Genomic DNA, 24,738 nt, shown 5'->3' with positions numbered 1-24,738 from the left:
CAATACAGCCACGATTCACAGTCTATAACGCGCTTATTACTATTTACTTTATTATAATAACATCATGAAGTAACTACTATGTAATTAACATGTTATGACGTCATTCGCGTGAGGACTTAAAGGGTGAGCATACATACAGACCCTTTTATCATCATCACAACAACAACAACAACAATAATTATAATAATAATAATAATAATAATAATAAAACAATAATCTTGACGTTCTTAGTTGCTTTCAGTTACCTTCTTTGCGCTGTTTTTATTTTTGCAAAGCACTTTAAATTGCCCTGGAGTATGTGCTACATAAACCTGGCTTGCCTGATAATAATAATAAAGCATATTTGTTAAAAATAATACTTTTTTTATTGTTTTTGTTTTCAACTAAATAATTTAAATTATTTATTAATATTAGCAGAAAATATTTATTAAGAGAGCCCATCAATATCATTACGCCCAATACACTCATAGCAGTGACTATTATTCTGGTGTCTTTGCCGTGTCGGGAATAATTATATATAATATCGAATTAATAGGCGTCCTGTTGTCAGAAACCGGATGATGATTGGGGCAAATTTTACATCTGTGCAGTGGCTTGTAAGGTATGGAGACCTCATAAAGTGGCCAGTGAATGAACGTTCAAGACCGGAGTTTCTTACAAAGAGGATGAGTGTAAACCGAACGACACATGCAAAAAAAAAAATAAAAATCAGTTAAGCATCACAAAACAAGACAACAATCCAACATAGCAGTTATTAAACCTTTATTGACTTCCTCCTCAGAGGATCAGCCAGGCAGCTGAACCCTCATGCATGTACACAGGAATGATCAGAGTGTTTCTCCACTGAACTTCTCACACAGCTCTACATACACGCCTTAGTAATCTATCACTTACTCATTAATGTGGTGCGTATACCACTGCCCTGTGTGACAATTACACATGATTATGGTGCTCAACTCACATGAACATCTAGTTTCTGTTTTATACAGTTAAAGTTTACGTGGCATGGACATCACAATGTGTTGCATGGCGTCAGGGGAACTAAGAGAGGTGGATGGGAGCAGACAGGAACCTGCGCTCTGGGGTCCGTCCCTCTTCAGGCAGATCAGCAAGCACTAGCGACATTCACAAGACAGCTGCAAAACAGACGAGCATATTAAACACAAAATTAGGAAAACTGTAGAAGGACAACAGGCCTGTTGCTGTAGATTTTTCTAAGCTGTGATGAAGAGGAGTTTATAACAAAGGATCAGCTAACTAGAGGTGACCTCCTCATGCTCCGCCTACAAATGCTTTATTTCTTAGCTACTGTTGTGAGGTTTAACAAGTGTTACAGAACAATGATCTGTAAAAACCCAACAAATGTAATTCATAGCACACAACTCTCATTCTTGTACGAATACCTACATTTAGGCTAATGTCCGCAACAGAGTTTGGATTTTTGTGAAACTTTTTATTGTTTTTACTTAGTTTGGTTGGTTTCACATTGCAACAGCTAAAGTGTAGCAAATTAAGATGTGAGTATTTGTTTATTGGTCAGAAATCATGCAGGGATGTAAGTGCTCAGTTATTCTCACAGATGACACCATAAACATAGAAAAATAGAAAATAGAGTTACTTAAAGCCTATGTGTGTCAATCAAATCAAAGCAATAGTCAACAAACCTTACTTGACGTGTCTTTATAATTGGTCTGTCAATTTGAATTCAACCAATCAGGACGTTTATCCATGTGCCAAAACCAAACACATTACCTCATATCTGCTGTTATCAGCAGCAGCTTGTGCTGCAAGAATGACAGGAGCATCTGTCAAGAGCTAGATGTAAAAATGTAAATTATGCAGACAGTACAGTGAAGGTATACTGCTAGAAGAGGAGGAAAGCAAGCTCTGATGCTGCATTATTTCATTCACTGTGGACCATCGTAAAAATGTGTTCCCACCAGCACTGAACTGAACCGGGTTTCACCTGGACGCTGACTGAGACCTGCAATTGGACCATGGTTCAGTTCTTTGGTGTAGACCAGAATACAGGGGAAGTGTTCACACATGCCAAACCAGACCAAACTGAAGAAGAGTTCAATACATCTGCACCAAACAAGGTAGATGCAAAAGTGCCCTTAGACTGTGCTATTAATTCAAATGATATTTATTTTACATATGTGTATATAAGCTCATCAACCTTCACAACAGTTGCTAGAAAACGCTGCGTTTCAGGGCAGAGCAATAGCAGGTCTGTTAGGTGTTACACTGTCCTACTGCCTTATGGATGATTTTCAACAGCAGGACTAAACACTTGTGTGTCACACTATATTTTCAGATGGTCAGGGACTCAGAACATCATATAAAGCTGTCCATGCACCTGCTGTCTCTCACTGGTAAAACTTTATCTCTGTGTCCACACAGTCAAAGAATAGGTCACCGAGCTCCTGGCCCTCCACCTCCCCTCTGAGCATAGCTTCAATCTCCTGCAGACACTGCGACTCCAAGAACCGCATAGTCTCCTGTAGAGAAGCTCCAGCATCCTGACACATACACACATACATTATTCAAAAACCATGCAACAGGGGCAAACACCCTCTTGGTGACATTACTACTTAGCCCAAGAAGTGGTCACACCATACACTGCTTTTGTACACAAGGCAGTTGTAAACATGAAGTAGACAAATGGTCAAAATTATGGTGAAATGGTTCCGTACACTACTGGAGGACATGTTGTATATTATTCTATATAGAAGCTTTTTGAAAAAGGATCTATATAGAACCAAAGAGGGTTGTTTACAAGCTTGACATTGTAACAATAGCTGAACCTTCAAAAAGCCATACACAACACATTTCCCATAAACGGTCCTACAGAGAACCCTTGAGGAAGGTACTGTCTAATATACACTTTAAGAGTCTATGTTAGACTGTATTAATCAGCATCCTAGATGCTAAAAATACAATGATTGACATATAAGGTGCTTATTGTTACTTGGCAACTGAGAGAAGTGTAACCAACAGCAGCCTTCAAAAAAGGCAGAGAGACCCAATCAATTCAGTGGAGCCACCATTCAATTTCTTCTACTGTAAGCTCACCAGATTTGCCTCCATGGTAGCCAGCGCTGCCTGGTGGGCTTTGTAAAGCTCATGCTTTCTGTCCACCTTGTGCTGGAATCGAGGCTGTGTCCTCACAGGATCGTCTGGACCATACTGTGGAGACACCACCATAGTGACCGGATTCATGCTCTCCGAGAAGATAAATGGCTTGAAAACAGACCTGTAGGATTAGAAATGGTAAGACACAAGAGTCCTAATGCCATTGTTTATGGAAGGAGTCTTTAAAATCAGTTGCAACATGTAACCCAATCTAAAGTAAAGCAAATAAATATATATACACACACACACACACACACACACACACACACACACACAAAATTGCCAAAAGTATTCACTCCCCCAGCCAAATAATTGAATTCAGGTGTTCCAATCACTTCCATGGCCACAGGTGTATAAACCCAAGCACCTAGGCCTGCAGACTGCTTCTACTAACATTTGTGAACGAATGGGTTGCTCTCAGGAGCTCAGTGAATTCCAGCGTGGTACCATGATAGGAGGCCACCTGTACAACAAGTCCAGTCGTGAAATTTCCTCACTACTAAATATTCCACAGTCAACTGTCAGTGGTATTATAACAAAGTGGAAATAACTGGGAATGACAGCAACTCAACCACAAAGTAGTCGGCCACATAAATAACACAGCAGGGGCAGCGGATGCTGAGGCACATAGTGCGCAGAGGTCGCCGACTTTCTGCAGAGTCAATCACTACAGACCCCTAAACTTCATGAGATCTTCAGATTAGCTCAAAAACAGTATGTAGAGAGTTATATACATCACCAAGTACAATGCAAATGCAGTGGTGTAAAGCACCGCCACTGGACTCTAGAGCAGTGGAGACGTGTTCTCTGGAGTGACGAATCATGTTTCTCCATTTGGCAAAGTATTTGTAATGATCTATAATGAATTTACTTCCAATATCTTTTATTAATAAACCAAATGAAATGATGTGGCAAGTGAACTGGAAGACTCTCATTCACTGCTTTTGTTTGAAGCACATTAGACACTGCTGCCACTCATCTGCGATAAAATGCACAGTCACGGTGAAATAAGATCCAGTGATAATGGATGTCCACACAGCACATTACAGCCGTCCTGCCCGTTTTCTTTAGTGATTTTATAACTTAGGATCTGGTCTCTGAGACTGAGAGCAGGCGTGCAGACTGTCACTTAGCAACAATGCATCATTCGCATTCATAAGCAAGCTAAATCTGCAACAAGAGACTGACAAACACTAAAAAACTGCAAAGATGAAGCTTCTCTTTCGAATTTTCCCGCTCCACCTTGATGGTAAAAATATGGTGCCGCATTTATATTTGGCGCCTCATTCAGAATTTAAGACGGAACGGGAAAATTCAAACAAGAAATTGGAGAATAAGAAGCGACTTCAGCCTCATAAAACACTCGAGCATTGAGAGACATTTTAAAAGAAAGTGATCTTTTGTGGAAAAGTTTTCTGGTGGAGATGGGAGGAAAGCAGCTATAGCTAAAGCTTAAAGCAGAGCAAAGTAAGTCTGTGTTTACGTTGATATTTTTAACCTAACTTATACAAGGATATTCGGATATTCGCACATACTGTGACATACTAGACATTAAATGTTGTGGATGCCATATATATATAAAATGTATTTGATTTGATATGTATACATATAAATATAGACATAATTGCTGTGAGGTGTAATAACCATCTTCGCCACCAGAGGTCAGCCTCACCTGAATACTGACTTACTCCCTAATTGCACCATGACCCCTCATCAGCAGCTAATTTACCTGCCTATTTAAGGACCTTCAATACACTGGCTCGGTGTGAAGTATTGCCAGTTTACCTGCATACCAAGCCTTGTTTCCTTGCTGTTGATGTTTTTGGATTGCCTTGACCCCTTTTTATGTACTCTTTGACTCTGCTTCTAGATCTCCCTTTGGTGCTTTTGCTGGTTTTGAACTTTTCTAGTGTTTTGACCTTCGGACTGTTTTTTGACTCTGATTCTGGTTTTTGTGTTTTGGAGTAAACGGTTTTATGGATTCCGATCAGTCTGGAGAGTCTTCCTTACACTTGCATATAATATATCAAAATAACAAAATATAAAATGTGCCTTATCTTTTGGCCACATTACATTTTTTGTTGTTACATTCAGCAAATAAACAGTAATTGTGTGGAAACTTGCAGATGTATGTTCTATAGAGAATGTTTTAAATTATGTTCACTTAGAAAATCAAATAACAATAATTTTACCAGGGCACCCAAACATTTGCATATGACTGTTGGAGTTCTAAAAGTATCCTTGCACTTGATCAAGCCAGGAAATGTAATGTTAGGTCATTGGCTCTTGCAGGATCTGTACATGCTCCATATAATAACTACTATTAATTATTAACAAGATTACTGTATAAAGTAGGGATCTACCTGGAAGGGTCAGGTGTGGCAGTGAAGAAGTGGACACAGGGCATACTGGTGTCTCGTGGGAGGATGGACACCATGCTACCTGTGGTGCGGAAACCTTCAGAGTCCATGCAGATCCCGCTGGGTTTGTCCCTCAGGATGCTCATCATCACTTCTGCTGTCACAGAGCCTGTAGCCACACACACACACACACACACACACACACACACAGTCTATATTATTAATATTATAAGCCTAACCTTAGCCTCAGTGTAGCTATATTACATCAAAAGTATTTTTCATTTAAGATTTACTTAAGATTTGGACCTGGAGAAGCAGCTTTAATTTAGCTCTTCTAAAAATGAATCTAGGCATGTAGTTTGTGATGAACCAGGAAAAAAGACCTAGCAGAAAACCTAGCACAGTAGGGGGCAGCACAAAATCATCATTTCACCATTCTGTTCTCTCTCATGTCTTCACTTCAGTTTTGTAGATTAGATTAAGTGACTCATATTAGTCCCACAACGGAGAAATTTCACCTCCACATTTAACCCATCCGTGAAGTGAAACACCACATACACATTAATGAGCACACTTGCCCGGAGCGGTGGGCAGGCCTATTTGCAGCACCCAGGGACCAGTTTGGGTTTAGGTGCCTTGCTTAAGGACACTTCAGTCATGTACTGTCACCTCTGAGGATCGAACCGGCAACCTTCCAGTCACAAGGCCTAACCTCCAGCCCATGATTGCCCCAAAGGAGTGGTGCATTGGCTGGGAAATGAACCCAGGCCTCCCGCATGGCAGACAAGAATTCAATGTATCAATGTATCCATGAGGAACAACAACCCAAAAAATAAAAGGAAATGTTCTCTCTAATCCAGAGGCCATGTTTCCTCAAGCCAATGACCAAAACTTTAACATTTATATAGACCCAATATCAGAGCTACATGACTGTGGACCAGTCTTACACTATGTAAAACTGAAATTGAACAGTAAGCATTTATTTGTTTAGAAAAAAAAACACTTGAATAAAGAAAAATAAAAAATAAACAATATATTATGATTTTATTTCTGTGAGTGTGTTAGTTTAACCTTTCCCAAAGCTCTCCTTGAAAAAGCTCAATGCTTATTTACCACCCTGCTTCAGCTAATCTGTGCTTCATTAGATCAAGTGTGCTGCTGATGGAGTTTAACAAACCCACACAATGACTGGAGTGCAATATTAAGTCAGGACCCAAACCTTTAGTCTTCTAATACTATTCTTTCAATCAACATTTTAATATTAAACTTTTTTTAAAATAAAAATGCTATTTTACAGTGTTTGTGTAACACTCACTACAGAACACACATACTGCCATGACTTCTGTGCAATATTGAATATTCCACAAACAGTATTTGCTTTACTTTAACTTTATCTTTAAACTCCACAAAGAATATGCATTTTTAGCCACATCCTCATTGCATATAGGCCTCATTTAATATAGGCTGAATAGTACTAGTGCATTCTATATATTAATCATAATCTGTACAGGCTGGATACAGCTCACTTACCATCGTGCTCCTGAAGCAGGGCTGTGCCTCCTTTATAGCGCTGCTTGGCCAGCTCCATCCTAGCAGGGGGATTGTCTGGGCTAAAGGCAGCACTGAAGCTGAACTCCCCCTCCCCTTTCCACCAGCCCTGAGACTGGGCCACACTGCGCAGCTCTGGGTGCTCAGCAGAGATCTCCGTGCCTATCGTCAGCTGGTTAGAGATGTTCTTGACTCCTTCTGACACAGAAAAACCAGGTCAGGATCTGTATCTTTAACTACCTCATGCAGTAACTGAATGTACATAAACTGGCTTGGCTTTATAAAACCTTTTATTGCAAATGAACATATTTCAGGTTGCAATAATTATTAAAGACTCAACAAGTTTATTTCAAATGTCAAAACATTTGTGGCAGTGCTACCTTGGCAATAATTACATCCCCACAAATTGTATCCACTTATTGTGATATGAGCACTTTTCAACACTTTCAGGCGTGTAAACTACCCATGGCCCAGATTTCCAATTTGTGTGTTTATCAATAAATTGGAAAAAAAACCTCCTTTTCATACTAAGAAAGATACGTCAATAAAGATGAAGTGTTGTAAATACACCTAATGTATTAACAAATAAATATCATGGTAACACTGCCTTTGTTGTTGTATTTTTTCTTACTTTATTGAAAAGGAACAGCCAGAAAATTCACATTTCAAAAGAAAGCAAACTTTTGATGGGTAGTGTATCTGACCTCTGTACAAGATCTGCACTTCATACAGAAACCTGTACTTCTGAAACCCTGGTATGATACAATGGTTGCACTTACAGGCTATATACAGTAAAAAGAATATGCATAGTCTATAGGGCCAATACCAATGTATATCTCTTTCATAATACCAGACTAGTTATTGATTCTGACCTGTGATCTTCTGAGCGGCCCACAGTTTCCCGGCAGTCTCCAGCACCCAGGCCTCCTGGCGGTCAGCAAGCAGGAAGGTGTTGTGGTAGCTGAAGTGTTCGGGGTCCTCCCTGCAGGCCCCACCCTGGCCATGCTGCTCCAGCAGCTCAGTGATGACACGCAGAGCAGCCCATGCACTGTCACCCCGCTCCAGAGCCAACCTAATCACACACAGTATACCAAACCAAAACAATAATATACTTTATCAAAAATTATATCTTAAATCTAGTTAACACATATATCCAATATTTCTTACTTTGAGATTACTGTAAGCGTATTACAGAAGCATTTAACTTCTTTCTAGACTTCATCTTGTTTTTTTACTGATTATAGTAAGTCAGATTATCTCACTATATTGGCAGGTTCATTACTGTGAGAAATATGCTTAAAACAGGCCAATATATCCACCACCACAATGAGATCATCTGACTTATTTAAGTCACTTAAAATAAGAGAAAAGGTCTGGAAATAAGTTCAATAAGAAGCTTATGACAATTTCAACATGAGAAATACCATCTTTCGTAGTGTATGCACTGTTCATACATTTAAGTTTGACCTAACCAAACCCACAGCACACAGCACATACCCTATCACTTACACGCTCAGAACAACACACAGCTCACTAAGCTTATACTGGGACCTGATTTATTTTAAAGGCTAAAAATTCCAATAATCAATAATATCTGCAGATATAATTTATTATTTAGATTTTAGCTGTAATTTTATATTACAATAGTTTTTTTTTTTTTAAAAGAAGCCATCACTTCCGAGATGCAAGGATTTATAACAGCAGATGAAATCATAAGAGAAGAAAAAGTCAAGAGAATAAAGTCAAAGCAAGAACAACTGCTCTGCAGGACTCACCGCACCAGGTCCATGCCCAAGAGAGCTTCCTCTGGACTCACAGGTTCACGAGTCCAAACCGCTTCATTTCCAATACACACCCCATGTTCATTGGCCCCCATCTCAGCGCCCCACAGCCAGGCAGGCCTGCTAAGCACAACCGCATAGGTGTGCTCTACTTGCGGGATTGAGATGTATGTGCACTGGAAGGGGAAGAAAGCATCTTTAGAGGAAAACTCCAGTGTTTTTCAACATAATCTCCATACAGTCAATTACCACAATCACCGTATTTTCAACATGGTTCCCAGAACAGAAAACTTCTCGAGTTGAAAAACAGTCAGAATAGAAGCTAACAGGCAGATGGTTCTATTGTAAGTGTGCTGTAGGTCAGTGGGTTTTCTGTGCGTTTCTAATTTCAGGACAATTATTGTCGACCCTATGATACAAACACAAAAGATACAGATTAAGCTAAAAAATGCCAGAGTTCTCTACTAGTTTAGTCTTTACAGATGGATTCTCTCACTCTTCTCTTTCCTTACTGTCCAGCGAGGAGACGCCATGATGCCAAACGCTCACCAGGCTTTAATGTTTAACTTTATCACAATCTTGTTAAGACACTAGCTTACAGATAAGAGTGCAAAGGACACGTATGGGTGAGTTAATATTTGGTTAATACATAAACCTGATTTTCCACAGTGTGAACTGAGCAGTGCCGAAGTAAGCAATTCAATATCTACAAAGTTAATGTAAGCAGTAAGTTACTAAGCTATATTACAGAAGCCCTAAACTGGACATATTTTCAACAAGCCAAACGGGCATTTCCCTAGTATAGGCTATAAGTATGAGTGAGTGCGTGAGTGCACTTGTGTATGTCATTGTTGTGCAATGGGTAACTGTTGTGCCACTCACCTCCACTGTGGTCCCAGAGGCATGTGAGGCAGCAGGATAGTAAACCACTTCCTGCACCTCATCTCTCGGCCGGTCAGAATTCTTTGCAAATATCACATGATCATTTTTAGAACCCGGCGGCAGAGACACAAAACAGTCACATGACTGGGGTGGTTCGGCCATCCTAAAATGAATCAATGGACTGAATAAATTGTAGAGACACAAAAACTAAAAACTTTAAATTGAAAAGAGTGCAAAAACACAATATTTGCTTTACTTTATGAACTTTTTAAAATAAATATATGCTTGAAGTTGGTAGAGGAGCATGTTTACCAGTATTATATCCTCTTTAATTTTAAGAACTGTTTGAGGACTAAAGACTCGGAATAACCCAGTTTTTGAAAGCATTTATCTGTTATGTATTTAGCTGCATAATCATACAGGGCCTTCATTATTGTGCTGTACAATACACCTCACACTTTCTATGGGAGACAGGTCTGGGCCGCAGGCAGGCTAGGGTTGCACATGCACATGATTATGCAGCCATACTATTGCAACACATGCAGAATGTGGCTTGCATTGTCATGTGGAAATAAGTATAGACATTCCTTAAAAAGACACTACCTAGAAGGCAGCATATGATGCTCCAAAATGTGTATACATTTTTCATCATCAATGATGCCTTTACAGATGTGCAAGTTACCCCTGCCATGGGCACTAATACACCATATAATATGACAGACCTGGGTTTTTAACTTTACGCTGGTAACAGTCCAGATGGTCCTTTTCTTCCTTCTTCCAGAGAAAACCATATCCATTAATTACATCACAAAACTAAAAGACTGAGTCATCCATACCACAACACATTTTCACTGTGCATCAGTCCATTTCAGATCAGCTGGAGCCAAGAGAAGTCATTTGCATTTCTGAATGTTAGCTGACGTATAGACACCTGCTTCCCTGTCCATACTGCAGTCTCAACTTGCATTTAATGCAATCATGATCTGTTCCCAATCCCATGTGATATCCATTACAGAAACATGCTGATTTGTATGCAGCGCAATCTGAAGGATCTAAGGTCAGAGGCATTCAGTTGTGGTTTTTGGCCTTGCCTTTTATGCATATGGATATTTTCCCAGATTCACAGGACCTTTTGATCTTATTATGCACTTCAGAGAGAGTGAAATACTGCTCATCAAGAAACGTTGTTCTTAAACTGTTTACTCGCTAATGCATTTTTTGTCAAAGCAGTGAAAACCCATCCTTGCTCATAAAGGATATACCCCCAACTGTTCTGGATTGTAAAATGCAGCACTGCCCCTGTGGATCTACAGTGCAGCTTAACTTTTCTATTGCACTGAAAGGTAAAGAGGGCCCTCAGGTGCATCTAAATATTCAATCCTGGCATGTTAGATATAAGATATAAGACTGAAGCTCAAACGGTTCCCTACAGTGCACTGCACAGGCAATTAAACAGTGGCTTTAGCAACAGGGAGCCATCTGTGCAGGGCTGATCTCCATGAGTAGGGCTGGGCACCCTGTGAAAATAAAGCCTGGCTCTAGCTTGCTATCTACAGATCTCTATAAAGAAAAATAATATACCCATATTACATAACTATACAAAAGAGGGTTCTTGTGACACATGATAAATTCATTCGTTCATTCATTTATTCATTCACTCACTCGTTCATTCACTCACTCATTCACTCATTCATTCACTCACTCATTCATTCCACCACCTGAAATGCACTTTTTAAACACACCAAGCCTCTGCTCAGGACTAAAACATCACATTCCTATTGTGTGGACGGATTAAGTGAATTTTACATACTTAGTATTCGGTTTATCATTGCGTGTGGGTGACTTTTATAACAGAAAGCTATAAAATACCATTAGAGGCGAAAAATTAGCCCGGCTTAATGACGAAGTCACTAAAATAATTAGCGAAAGAAAATCACCTCTTGTGCTGACAGCTGGGCTGAGCGGCCACAAGGAAGGAGCTAATCTCTCCTCAGAGGAGCCAATAACGGCTTTCAGGCTGCCGTCAGTCTGTTAACAGTCAGATGTAATGCTCGCTTTACAGGCTCCATGAAGATGGAAGAGCACATTCAGTTAGAAAGTTGATCTAATCTTCATCAAATTAGCTAAATTACAGCGCCGTTCGCCACAGACGAAGATGCGCTCATCTCATCCCACAGAGATTAGGCAGCCGTGTTAACGTTAAATGGAGAGACAGCCAGGCTGCGGCTTAGCGCTTCACCTTAACGCCTCCATTTCCTCCAGGCAGACAGACAGACGGGCCTTCTGGAGGATAACAGACCCAAACAAAGCCGCTGATAAAGCCGCACACTTATCACAGCCGCATAAAAAGTCGGACACAGTCATATTTTCTACCTGACAGTTAACAGATACAGACGGCCTGCCTGTAACAGCGGTTCACGACCTGCGTTATACTCACAGAAACATACAGACATGACACACACGTGCACGGATCCCTCTGCCTTCTGGCTGTATCCCTGTGATTTTCCGGCACATTTATGAATGAAATTGATGAAGTTATTACCTTTTTAAAGCTCCAATTCGGGCAGCAAGCCTGTAGAAGGCAGGGCTCTGACTGAGAACCTGCTTGGAAAGCGCTGTCAAAATAAAAGTCACCCAAACTAATTTCACGGCTGTGAAATTTTTGAATAGTGTAATGTAAAAGCACGACGGACGTGCGGCTGCTCCGAGCTAACTGAAAGACGGAGATCGGCTGATTTTACAGTAGAGCTGGTGTGTTGGTACTGGTCTGCGCAGGATGTAAATTATACGAACTTTTGGTTCTTTTGGCATGGTGTCCTGTTTGGAGAACACTGGTCAACGGGCATGGCTGAATTACATAAAGTACACACTTCGGAATAAAACCTCGCATCTCCATTTTTGACGTTTTCCAGTTTTTGACATCATTTGAAAGTGGCTGTTGCCCTTTACATTGTGTGTAATTTCCATGATGAATGGACAAAAAGGAATGGCCCAAATTTACTTGGGAAACATTCTGGTTCCATTAACTTCCATTAAAAATAAAGTAGGTTTTTTTCCTTCTCCTGTTCTAATTTTACAGATATGAGAGCGACAGCAGCAATATGTCGTGTTTTGGACGCTGGTATGCAGGTCAGCAGCAATGGTGGTTAGTATGCTGATCACCACTAAAAACAGCAAATGTTATGTTTTGATTCTGGTATGTTGGTCAACCAGCATGACCATGCTGGGGTGCCCAGCTAAACCAACACCAGACCAGCAATAGACCATCTTAAATCAGCTTACACCAGCATTAAATCTTTTTTTTTTATCAGTTTAGAGCCATGAGTTCTAAATAGACCATTTTATGCTTAACACTGGATAAGAAAAAATATTAGAAAATGGTTCTATATAGCACCAAAAAGGGTTCTTTTATTTTTTCACACGTGACATTATAACAATAGGCAAATGTTTTTTAGTGCTATATAGAACCATTTTCAAAAAGGTTCCACATAGAACCATATACAACACATTCTCCATCAATCTGAAAAATGTTTCACCAATGAAAGTACCAATAAAGCATGAAACGGTTTTGTATTGAACTCGTAGTACTAACAGATCTGCTGTCTTCGCTAAAGAACCCTTAGAGAACCATCTTTTTTAAACGTGTACTTTGTTTCATTTAGCATTGCTTTTTTAGGCCCATGAGTCATTTTCATGCACTTAGCAACAGTAACCATGTCAGAACGTTGGAGTCTTCTAGAAGCACCAGTAACCTTTTGCCGAGATCATAATACAGGAACTGTGAGAGGAGAGATGAGCTCTGCACAGGTTAGCAGCTTAGCTTCAGCTGAAACCCTGGAGAAAGCAGCAAACAGAAGAGCTGCACAGACTAACAGGCAGACAGAGAGGCCTGATTAGTCAGGACTGAGCAAAGAGTGCAGAAAGAAGAAGAGTAGAAAGGAGTGCACATTTTGAAGATAAAAAAATAATTGTGTGCTTGAAAAAAAGATGGAGATTATTTAATGGGACCAGATTATGACAATATTGATATTATTTAATAATGAACAATTAACATCCAAGATAAAAAGCCTCTTGAAGAGTCCTGCAGCCACGACCCAAAGTTTAAATAGTTTGAAATCTTAAAATGGTGGGCTTTAACAGATAATTATTTTCTTCTAAACGTATAATTTCCCCTAGCTGATATATTGAGTAGATAAATATGACTATTATTTTATTAATCGCATTATTAATTAATCCAGTTATCAGATCCTAAACATGTGATGTCAGTCAGTTTTGTTAACTTCCACCATTGAGCTGGAGAGTATATGATTTATAACTCTGCTCACAATGACATTACTGTGTGTGAAAGAGGTGGACTGTAATCTGGAATGGTAGAACTACAAAGTGGACATAAACGGTAAGTGGAGCTAGTAAAGTGGCCGGTGAGTGTTTAGGCTGCAGCCAACTGTTGAAAGATGAAATGTTCATTACACTATTCAAAATTTAACGTTGTAATTTCTACAATTAAACTGAACTGCTTTGTCCTTTATTATTATTTAAGTACAAAGTACCCATTCATTTGCAATAAGCATAAAAATAGAAATAAAATAGATAATTAAACAATGTTAAATAGAGTGAGTGTTAAACAGAAGCAGACATCAGCCAAACAGGGAGTTACAGCAATGTTTCATAAGCAGCAGCCACATCACGGTCACTTTTATTAGTGGCCACCACATGGGGCCACATCATGGCCGCCACATCGCAGTCACTTTTATTAGTGGCCACCACATGGGGCCACATCATGGCCGCCACATCGCAGTCACTTTTATTAGTGGCCACCACATGGGGCCACATCATGGCCGCCACATCGTGGTCACTTTTATTAGCGGCCACCACATCACGGTCACTTTTATTAGCGGCCACCACATGGGGCCACATCATGGCTGCCACATCGTGGTCACTTTTATTAGCGGCCGCCGCATCACGGTCACTTTTATTAGCGGCCGCCACATCACGGTCACTTTTATTAGCGGCCACCACATGGGGCCACATCACAGCCGCCACATCATGGTCACTTTTATTAGCGGCCACCACATGGGGCCACATCACAGCTGCCACATCACGGTCACTTTTATTAGCAGCCGCCACATGAGGCCACATCACAGCTGCCACATCGCTGCCACTTTTATTAGCAGCCACCACATGAGGCCACATCACAGCTGCCACATTGCTGCCACTTTTATTAGCGGCCACCACATGAGGCCACATCACAGCTGCCACATCACGGTCACTTTTATTAGCAGCCACCACATGAGGCCACATCACAGCTGCCACATCACGGTCACTTTTATTAGCGGCCACCACATGAGGCCACATCACAGCTGCCACATCACGGTCACTTTTATTAGCAGCCACCACATGAGGCCACATCACAGCTGCCACATTGCTGCCACTTTTATTAGCGGTCATCACATCACTGCCACTTTTACTAGTGGTCACCACATCGCTGCAACTTTTATTAACAGCACATCACTGCCATTTTTATTAGCAGCTGCCATATTGCTAAATTTCCTTCGGGATCAATAAAAAATCTGTCTATCTATCTATCTACATCACGGCCACTTTTATTAGCAGTCACCACATCACGGTTGGTTTTATTTGTGGCAGCCACATCGCTTTTATTAGAGGTCACCACATTGCTTCAACTTTTATTAGTGGTCACCATATCACGGCCACTTTTATTAGAGGCAGCCACATTGTGGCCATAATGTTGTCACTTTTCACATGGGGCCAAATTGCAGCCACTTTCTTTAGCAGCCACAATATCACTGCCGCTTTTATTAGCAGCTGCCACATCATGGTCACTTCTATCAGCAGCTGCCACATCATGGTCATTTCTATCAGCAGCTGCCACATCATGGTCATTTCTATCAGCAGCCACCACATTCCAGCCACATCGCTGCCACTTTTATTAGCAGCTGCCACATCGGTGCCACATCGCAGCGATTTGGCACCAGTGTGACAATCACTAATAAAAGTGGCCTTGTATGAGCAACCGACATTGAGCAGCCACCACTTTTATTAGCGACCTCTATTGTGCGGCCACTTCACAGCCACTTTCATTGGCGACTGTCACTTCACCGTTGCTGCTGTGTCACTTTTACATTTACAATTCAAATGAATTTCAATTCCAAACACAAAAATGCATTTCAGAATGTATTGCCATGTTAATAATATTAGTAAATATATTTTAAAATTTATGGGGAAATACACATGAAATGAAAATTGTGTGGCTAATGACTCCAGCAGATCTGACTATGACAGCTTAACTAAAAGGAGAGAACCAGAAGGACACACAGACACAAGAGCACGCTGAAACAGTTTGGCATCCCTCCACTCCACCGTCCACAAACCTGAGTGACCGCGTGCGAGCAGTGGGACGACAGCACCAGCGTCTCAGTTTACTATAATTCCCTGTGTCCATGGACCCCTGTATCTGCTGCCTTTATCTAAGGGGGAACATTAGCTACCAAAAGCTAGACTGAACAAGTGAGTTTTCAGCCTAGTTTTAAAGATTGAGACTGTGTCTGAGTCCCGAACATTTTCTGGAAGATCATTCCAGAGTTTGGGGGCATTATAAGAAAAGGCTCTTCCCCCAGCTGCAGCCTTATGACTTCTAGGAACTATTAATAAGCCAGCACTCTGGGATCTGAGTAGTCGTGATGGCTCGTAATGGGAAATAACATCTTGCAGGTACTCAGGAGCGAGCCCATGTCAATAAAAGAATTTTATAATCAATACGGAATTTAACAGGCAGCCAATGAAGTGATGATAGCACTGGACTGATATGATCAAATTTTTTAGTTTTAGTGAGGACCCTGGCTGCGGCGTTTTGGACTAGTTGAAGTTTGCTTAAATTCCTGCTCGTACATCCTAACAGTGGTGCGTTACATTAGTCTAGCCTGGAATTAATAAAGGCATATACTAGTGTTTCTGCATCACGCAGGGACAGGGTATTTCTGATCTTGGCAATGTTGTGAAGATGTAGAAAAGCTGTCCCAGTGATGCTGCCTATGTGTTGATCAAATGATAAATCTGAATCAATTATGACACCAAGATTTTTAGCTGCTGAGCCAGGTGTAACTGGAAAGTCAGCGAGATTTAAATTTAAATCTGATCATTTATTTCTTGCCAATTTTGGTCCCAGAAGGAGAGCCTCTGTGTGGCCTGAATCCAGATTGGAATTTTTCATATATATGGTTCTTATCTAGATATGAACTAAGTTGTTGGGCCACAGCTTTTTCTAAGATCTTTGATATAAATGGTAAATTAGAAATAGGCCTGTAATTAGACAAAACGGCAACACCAAGATTTGGTTTCTTAATCAGAGGTTGGATAACTGCTAGTTTAAAAGCTTTGGGTACATGGCACAGGCTAAGGGACAAGTTTACTATGGTTAAAAGAGGGTTTATAATAACTGGTAGAACTTCTTTGAGTAATTTTGAGGGAATTGCATCGAGTATGCAGGTTGTGCAATTTGCAGAGGAGATAATCTTCTCTAGTTCCAGCTGTGGGAGTGGGTAAAAAGTTTCCAGCCTTTTTTCTATAACTGTGTTTTGTTTTATATCAGCCAAGTCAGATGACAGCCAAGTTGGATTTAATACTGTGGGTTGAATTTGTTGTCTAATATTTTCAATTTTATTATTAAAGAAGTCCATAAAAACTTCATTGGTGAGAGCTGCTGGAATTTGTGGTTCAGTACCTGCCTGATTTTTTGTGATTTGGGAAATCACACTAAACAGTAATCTAGGATTATATTTATTATTCTCGGAGAGAGGCCAGATATGCTGAGCGAGCTTCAGTGAGAGCATTTCTATACTCTATAAGGCCGTCCTTCCAGGCAGAGTGGAACACTTCCAGCTTGGTTTGTCGCCATTTCCACTCTAGTTTCTGAACTGTTTGTTTTAAGGTCCGGGTTTTATCATTGTACCATGGGGCGAGCTTTTTCTGCCTTATTCTTTTTATTTTAAGTGGTCCCACATTTTCAAAAGCGGATTGAAAGGTATTTTCTAAATAATCCGTTAGTAAATCTAACTCCATTTGGTCTGATGGAGTAGAGACTGGGGTTGATAGTTCTGGAAGGTTTTCTATGAATTGTAGGGTGATAAAAGGTTTTATTCAGCGCTTTGTAGAATAGCGAGGGGGCGTACATATATTACGGCTAAGACGTAGCTCATATGAAATTAGGTAATGGTCGGAGAGTGCTGAGGTTTGCGGTAAGATATTAAGCTTGTCTATGTTAAGACCTAGTGTCAAAACTAAATCTAAAGTGTGACTACAGTAGTGTGTAGGCCCTGTCACATTTTGGGTAATACGAACAGAGTCTAGAACTGAAGTAAATGCCTTTTTTAGTGGGTCATCTACCTTCTCAAAGTGAATATTAAAATCTCCTACAATTATTTGTCATTGCACACAGCCAGGGTTGCAGCGAAATCACTAAATTCTTTTAAAAATTCAGAGTAGGGCCCTGGTGGTCTGTAAATGTTAAATAATGAAAAGTTCTTTTTTGTGACTGGATTTGTAACGTGAATGGAAAGGACCTCAAAGGAAGTGATGATGGTGTCACATTGTTTCTGACTAATATCTAGTGTATTTTGGTAGATTACACATACTCCACCTCCCTTGCCTGATAATCTTGGCCTATGTACATAATTATAGCCTACAGCTTCATTTAAGGCTGAATATTCATCTGGTCTAATCCATGTTTCAGTGAGACAGAAAACGTCAAATTTATGATCACTTATAATTTCATTTACGATGACTGCTTTTGAGTTTAGTGATCTTAAATTGAGTGATCCAAACTTTAGATCTAGGGTGTTAGTGCTATCATCTGCATACGGATATATGTCGATTAGGTTGTTTAAATGGGCTGATTGAGTTTTTCTATGATTCAATTTATTTTTAGTTTGAGGCAAAGACACAGTCTCAATAAAGTTGAACCTGGGTGACGCCTCAAGGCAGTTCGCAGATGGTCAGTTTAACCTGTCTGTCTGCAGCCTGGTCCCGGCTCTGGATTGTCAGCAGCTATTTACACTACTCTGCTGACTAACTAAAAGACTATGAGCTATGCTGCAAGAAAGTAAGGCAACACCCTCCCACGTGGGGTGGACACCATCCCTACCTATGAGACCAGGTTTGCCCTCGAAATTTAACCAATTATCTATAAAGCCCAGTTGATTTTCCGAACACCACTTGGACATTCAGCAGATTAACGCTGAAAGCCTGCTGTAGTGCTTGGGATGGGGCCAGAGCAAATTATGGCATCGGACATCATCTAGGCCTGTTTAATCACCTCTCTAATATTACCCTTAATTATCTCAGACTGCCACAGATGAATATCAGTGGCCCCTATATGAATGACTGTCCTCGAATAAGGTTGCCACTAATGTCCGGCGCTCTGGCTCCCGGTAAACAGCTGTTACTGCTAAAGAGGTAGTTAATTTCACGTGCCGGACAATCGTTCACAAACACCTGAAAAAAGCAAAAGCACTTCAAAAACTGAACATAACATAGTGCTGGACAATTCACTGATGAGTCAAATAAAATGATAGAAAAAGGAAAAACAATTCAGAAAAAAAAATTTAATCCTCCCATCAACCAAACAACCAGCACAGTGTGATGGTTCATATTTACTTAGACATTTTATTCCTATTTACTTTGTAATAAAGTCTTATAACCTGAAGTTCTTGTAGGAAGCAGCTTGTTAAGAAATATAGAAATTCCAGGAATTCCTTATCTCCTAATCCCCAAACACTAAGCACCACAAACCTACAGCCCAAATAAAAGAGGCTGAAAATTTGGCCACATCGCATCACGGCCACTTCTGTCCGTCACCTGGCACACAGAGATCCAACTCCCTTTCTAAACAAAACAACATAATTGATTTATCAGACACAACAGTGAGTAATTCAAGTAATGTTATTGCAGTTTTTGTTCAAAGATGTTACTGTTACTGTTTGTCTGGGGGGTGTTGGATGTGGATTCGGTGGGGGAAGAAACTAATTTATAATAAAATCTGTTGTTTTCAGAGGCCATAAGAATCACTGTTAAAAAGAGGGGGTGGATACAATTTCGGCAGGACAAGGAGTCACCATTAAAATCACACAGCTGTTCCACTAGAGGCTAAATGGAAAAGGCTGTTTGTTCTAAGTTTATTTACTTACTGATGCAGCAGTTTTAAGTCAAGGGCAAAATTTGGACATACTTCACACTGTAAATAGTGTTACCTGTAAGATAGGGACATGGCTGACTGAGAGGAGAAATTTGAATAGAACCGTTGACATCAGGTCACAGATACCAAACTCAAAGTGAAGACTCCCTTTCCCCCTTTATACGATTAGCATCCATCACTGCTCTTAGAGTTGCAGAACACCTAATTATGCAGGGACAGATGAAGCAATTTTCAATGTATTAAGAAAACGTTCAGTCTGATTGTTTAATTCATCTGTATCACCATCAGATACTGTTACTGCTGTTTGTTTGTTTCTGTTTCCAGGAAAGTGTGTGAGAAACTCACGTTGTTAAAATGGATGGAACAAGGGATGCTGCTGATTTTGTCAGAGACCCGTTTAACCAGATCAAGAAACATGATTGAAGTGACGAACATCTGGATGTCCTTTGTTGGGCCATTCCTTCTTGTTGTCACCAAGATATAAAGAACTACAGTGTTAATAAGAAGCAGTTAAGAAACTTTAGGGCAGTCATGGGCTGGAGGTTAGGGAACTGATCCTGTGACCAGAAGGTTGCTGGTTCGATCCCCAGTGCCAACAGTACATGCCTGAGGTGTCCTTGAGCAAGAAACTTAACTCCCACTGCTCCCTGGGCGCTGTGCATAGGGCTGCCCACCGCTCCGGGCAAGTGTCCTCACTGCCCCCTAGTGTGTGAGTGCTCACTAGTGTGTATGTGGTGTTTCACTTCATGGATGGGTTAAATGCAGAGGTGAAATTTCCCCGTTGTGGGACTAATAAGTATCACTTAAACTTAAGATGAAAAAAACAGAGCTGTCACTTATTCTATGTGTTGAGATGGACTCAACTCAAAGTTCAATTGTCCCCAAAGTTAACCAAAATGTCATGTTGCAGATGCTATTTGATCTACATGGTAGTCTTTTGTTTTCAAAGTACTGTTCCAAAATGTGTACAGTTTGACAGGTTCTACAGTTACAGATTGCAAGATACATGCAACATAATTTATTTGTGACTTCACAGTTACATGAAGCAATTCAAAATTGTAAAACATTACATGAAACACATTTACTCCACAAGTTAAGTGTTCATCTTCATATCTGTGTATCCATCTTTGTTCAGGGTTCTTTCCTCTACATTATATACAGTGAGATCAGTCATTGAAATGATGTTGTTTGACATGATTATGTGGTGCGTTATGTCAAATCAGATAAACTGCTGATGGAAGTGAATAAATTCATGCGATGGCTGAAACACAGTGAGAAGCAAGCAATTCTTGAGACTTTTTACTGTATTTATGTTCATTTGTATGTATTCCAGTGTAATAATATGTACAGTCAAAGCACATTGACTGCCACAATAAACAGTTTAAAGCAATTTTCCTAAGACTTTTATGTAAAGCTGTGACTGGGAAATGAACCCCTAACCAAGACAAAGTTTTACTACACCCTTGTATAACCAAAGAAAAGCTCCTTTAGCATGCATTGAAGTCCCTATAGTTACTTAATAATAAGCCTTGGTATATAATACAGACACAAATGTTAGGAGTTTGAGCAAAAACCTCTTGTATAATTTAACACACAGATGCCAATTTTATATATAATTCACATCCATTTGACTGCAGCAACTACAGTGTAGATCAGTGACATCATAATGGGCGACTTTCTCACCTGATGGAACGATATTTAAAACATTGTGATGTCATAACGGCTCTGACACAGATAAACTCCACACGCACTACATTCTCAAATCATTCTGTATTGAGACGAGAGAGCAGACCAGCAGCACAATGAGCTACCTCTGGTTTTGGTGTTGCAGAGGCCAGCAGTCCGACTCAGACACAGAGAACAAGGCACATGACGAACAACTGAAGAGTGGAGGCAAAGTCAAGAAGAAGAAAAAGTGGAGAACAAGACAAAGGAAGGAACAACAGAAAAAAGAAAAGACAAAGGAAGTACAAAGAGCAGAAGAAAGCCAAGCAAGCCCACAGCCAGCAGAAGGAAAGATGGAAAATGAAGCTCCACACATCCTAGCAGGTCTTGTGCCTGGCAGCTTGGACAATATTTCTGCTGTGATACCGGAGAAGACTGGAACTCTTCTATGTGAGGACTTCCTAACCAGTGAAGATATTCCTGAAGCCAGCAGTGATCTAAGGGAAACTTCACTGGTTCAGATTGAGGCTGAAGCCAAGGCCAAAGACATCACACCACTGGTGTACACTGACCCGGAAGAGCAGGAGGCAGATAACAACCAAGCTCTGGGTAAGAAATGGAAGTTAATATCTGCCAAAAAAAAATCAGGACTAAAAACTACTGATAATAATGCTAAGATGAATGAATCCAGCACTGAATACCAAACGTCCACATGAACATTCAATTTTAAATATGAATAAAAAAACTCAACTAAAAAAAAAGCAACATCTCTCATAAAGCAGCTCTCAAAAATACAATGTATTAATCTTGCGTTATTGAAAAAGTGGAAAATCAGATGATGAGCACTAAGGCAGGAGTCATTAATAACTGATATCATGAAAAGGACAAAGCTGGAGAACTGACAGTATATCTTAATGTGAAAACAGAGAAAGAGAAGCTGAAGAAGCTTTCTGTTGTAGAAAAACACCTAAACAACCTGGAATCAGCCAGAAATGAACCCAACACCTTTCACCAAGCTAAATGGGCTGTTAAATGCTTTACAGACTGGCTGAACAAAACATTAACACTGATCTAGCAAAAACTGATTTGGTCAGACTCTGAAGATGAGACTACACGTTTGGCCAATGGTAATCGGATCATTTCTGGAAAACTCCAGGTTTTTAACTGTTTTTTGCCACAGCTGATTGAAAAGCTGCTCAGTGGTGATGACCGTTTGGAAATTTGGTGTAAGGAGCTGGAGAACGAGCTGCCAGCTGTGCAGCAAGTGGGCGGAACTCGTTACTCTGACGTAGCAACTAGCTGCTTGGCTAAGGAACTATAATTTGGTGGAAGGAACTGAACATTAAAACATATTAAACGCCGCATTCATGGCCCAGTTTATTAAGTTCTTACTTTATTAATTTAACTGCTGTTTAAAAGCAGTAGAACACCCGAGGAGTGTGTTATCGCGAATAACATCTCGTGTTCTATTGCTTAAATAACATCGTGATAACACTGATTGAGCAGATGCTACTATCACTGTTACTGAAAGATTTTGCAGCAAACAGCACAGCTCTGGGTTAGTACAGAAAATTAATAACTGATATCATGAAAATGTCACAGCTGGTAACCTGACAGTTCTGATTCGTGTGAAAACAGAAAATGTCGAGCTGAAGATGATGCCTGCTGAAACAGAGGCTGAAGCACTTGAGCAGCTCATGAACATTTATCTGGATGAGACTGAGGACAGCATGGAGCAACATCTGGGTACATACAGCAACTGAGCTGATGGCATAACAACAATACATCAGAAGAACTGCTGATATTCTGTTAACATTAAAAATATATATAAGCTAACAATCCCAGAGATATCACTTTAAAAATATGAAATATGATATAATAATATCTGTTTATTTTTCTAAAATAAAGCTGATTACATGGTTGTTGATGTTTTATAATTATTGATATTTATCTATGTTAAAGCAGGAGATGAGATGTTTGAGGCGACACTCACCGAAGCTGAGGTTGACGCCGTTAAACAGCTGATGCTCCTTTTCGTTGACAAGATCGAGGCCGAATCGCTGGGTGAGTAAAAGAAATGAATAATATATAATAAACACAAAATGCCACAGATGTTTTTAAAATATTGATTTATGAAAATAAACTGAAAAATAAATGCTTAATAAACTCTTCACATGATGTTCAAGACACACCTATTACAGAATCTACTCATTCACAGATTCCTTCACTTTACCATAACTACTGAGATGTAATACCAGCTTTCGGTCGAGTTTAATTAACATTTCATAGAAAACTGCCTCACTTTTTCTTTGAATTAGGAGGTGAAGTGATGAATGCTACAGACACCGAGCCTGAGGCCCCGACACTCAACATGCAGAGTTATTTGGATGAAGTGGACACACCTAATGACCATCCTCTGGGTGAGTAGTGCAAATTAACACTAGATATCATGAAGAAAATCACAGTTAAACAGAAGTACAGAAGTAATAATCAAGAATTTATAGAATATTCTGTCTCTGTTTCTTTGAATCAGGTTGTGAAGAGATGAACGTGGCAGATACTGAAGCTGAACCCTCTACACACAGCATTCAGACTAATCTGGATGAAACAGACACACTTAATGACCGTCCTCTGGGTGAGTAGTGCAAATTAATGCTAGATATAATGAAGAAAACAACAGTTCAACAGTTAAAAATGTAAATCAGGATTTAATATAACAATATCAGCACCTCCTCCTCCAACCACCATCTTCAGCCTTCATCAAATACTACTACATAACACCAAATATCTTACTTACGTCAGGATTTAATGAATATTTCTGTCTCCTGCATGAAAAGATGTGGAAAAGATATCTGATGGTGAAACAGACTGGAACATCAGTAATTGTCTGATGGTCGGCCTGCTGAGTGATGTTGAGAACCACAGTCTCGGTGAGTAAAAGAGAAACAGATATTAAGGACATAAGAAGCTGAACAACTGCTAATACTTTCAACATTTCAAGCAGGTAATGAGCTGCACAAGGTCACTGATGTGGAACCAGAGGCTGATGACCTAAACAACCTGACGGACATTCAGCTGGACGAGACAGAGACTGTTGTCAAACAAGCCCTTGGTAAGTAATAGAAACCACAATTTATTAAGAATGAAGTAGTTAAAC

The 24,738-nt window shown here is 40.0% G+C and overlaps 1 protein-coding gene across 6 annotated transcripts; it reads right to left on the bottom strand.

Annotated features, from left to right (window-relative positions):
* Positions 1-745: 745 nt before the first annotated feature.
* Positions 746-12,350, bottom strand: scrn2 (secernin 2). 6 transcript variants are annotated; one of them, XM_017688890.2, is made up of 9 exons: positions 12,249-12,350; positions 9,707-9,869; positions 8,819-9,000; positions 7,916-8,115; positions 7,026-7,241; positions 5,499-5,664; positions 3,076-3,256; positions 2,360-2,522; positions 746-1,136 (listed from the first exon to the last, which is right to left on the bottom strand). In XM_017688890.2, the coding sequence occupies exons 2-8, from the start codon at positions 9,866-9,868 to the stop codon at positions 2,370-2,372; spliced, it is 1,260 nt and encodes a 419-aa protein (XP_017544379.1). In that variant the 5' UTR covers position 9,869; positions 12,249-12,350; the 3' UTR covers positions 746-1,136; positions 2,360-2,369. The 6 variants fall into 6 exon arrangements, with proteins under 6 accessions (XP_017544379.1, XP_017544365.1, XP_017544373.1 ...); XM_017688876.2 differs by having other exon boundaries at positions 12,144-12,263; XM_017688884.2 differs by having other exon boundaries at positions 7,026-7,238; positions 12,144-12,263.
* Positions 12,351-24,738: the final 12,388 nt, after the last annotated feature.

Source organism: Pygocentrus nattereri, chromosome 4, assembly GCF_015220715.1.
Source record: "Pygocentrus nattereri isolate fPygNat1 chromosome 4, fPygNat1.pri, whole genome shotgun sequence".
Taxonomy (NCBI): domain Eukaryota; kingdom Metazoa; phylum Chordata; class Actinopteri; order Characiformes; family Serrasalmidae; genus Pygocentrus; species Pygocentrus nattereri.
The sequence above is the reverse complement of the archived record's forward strand: the minus strand, read 5'-3'. Positions and strand labels throughout refer to the sequence as shown.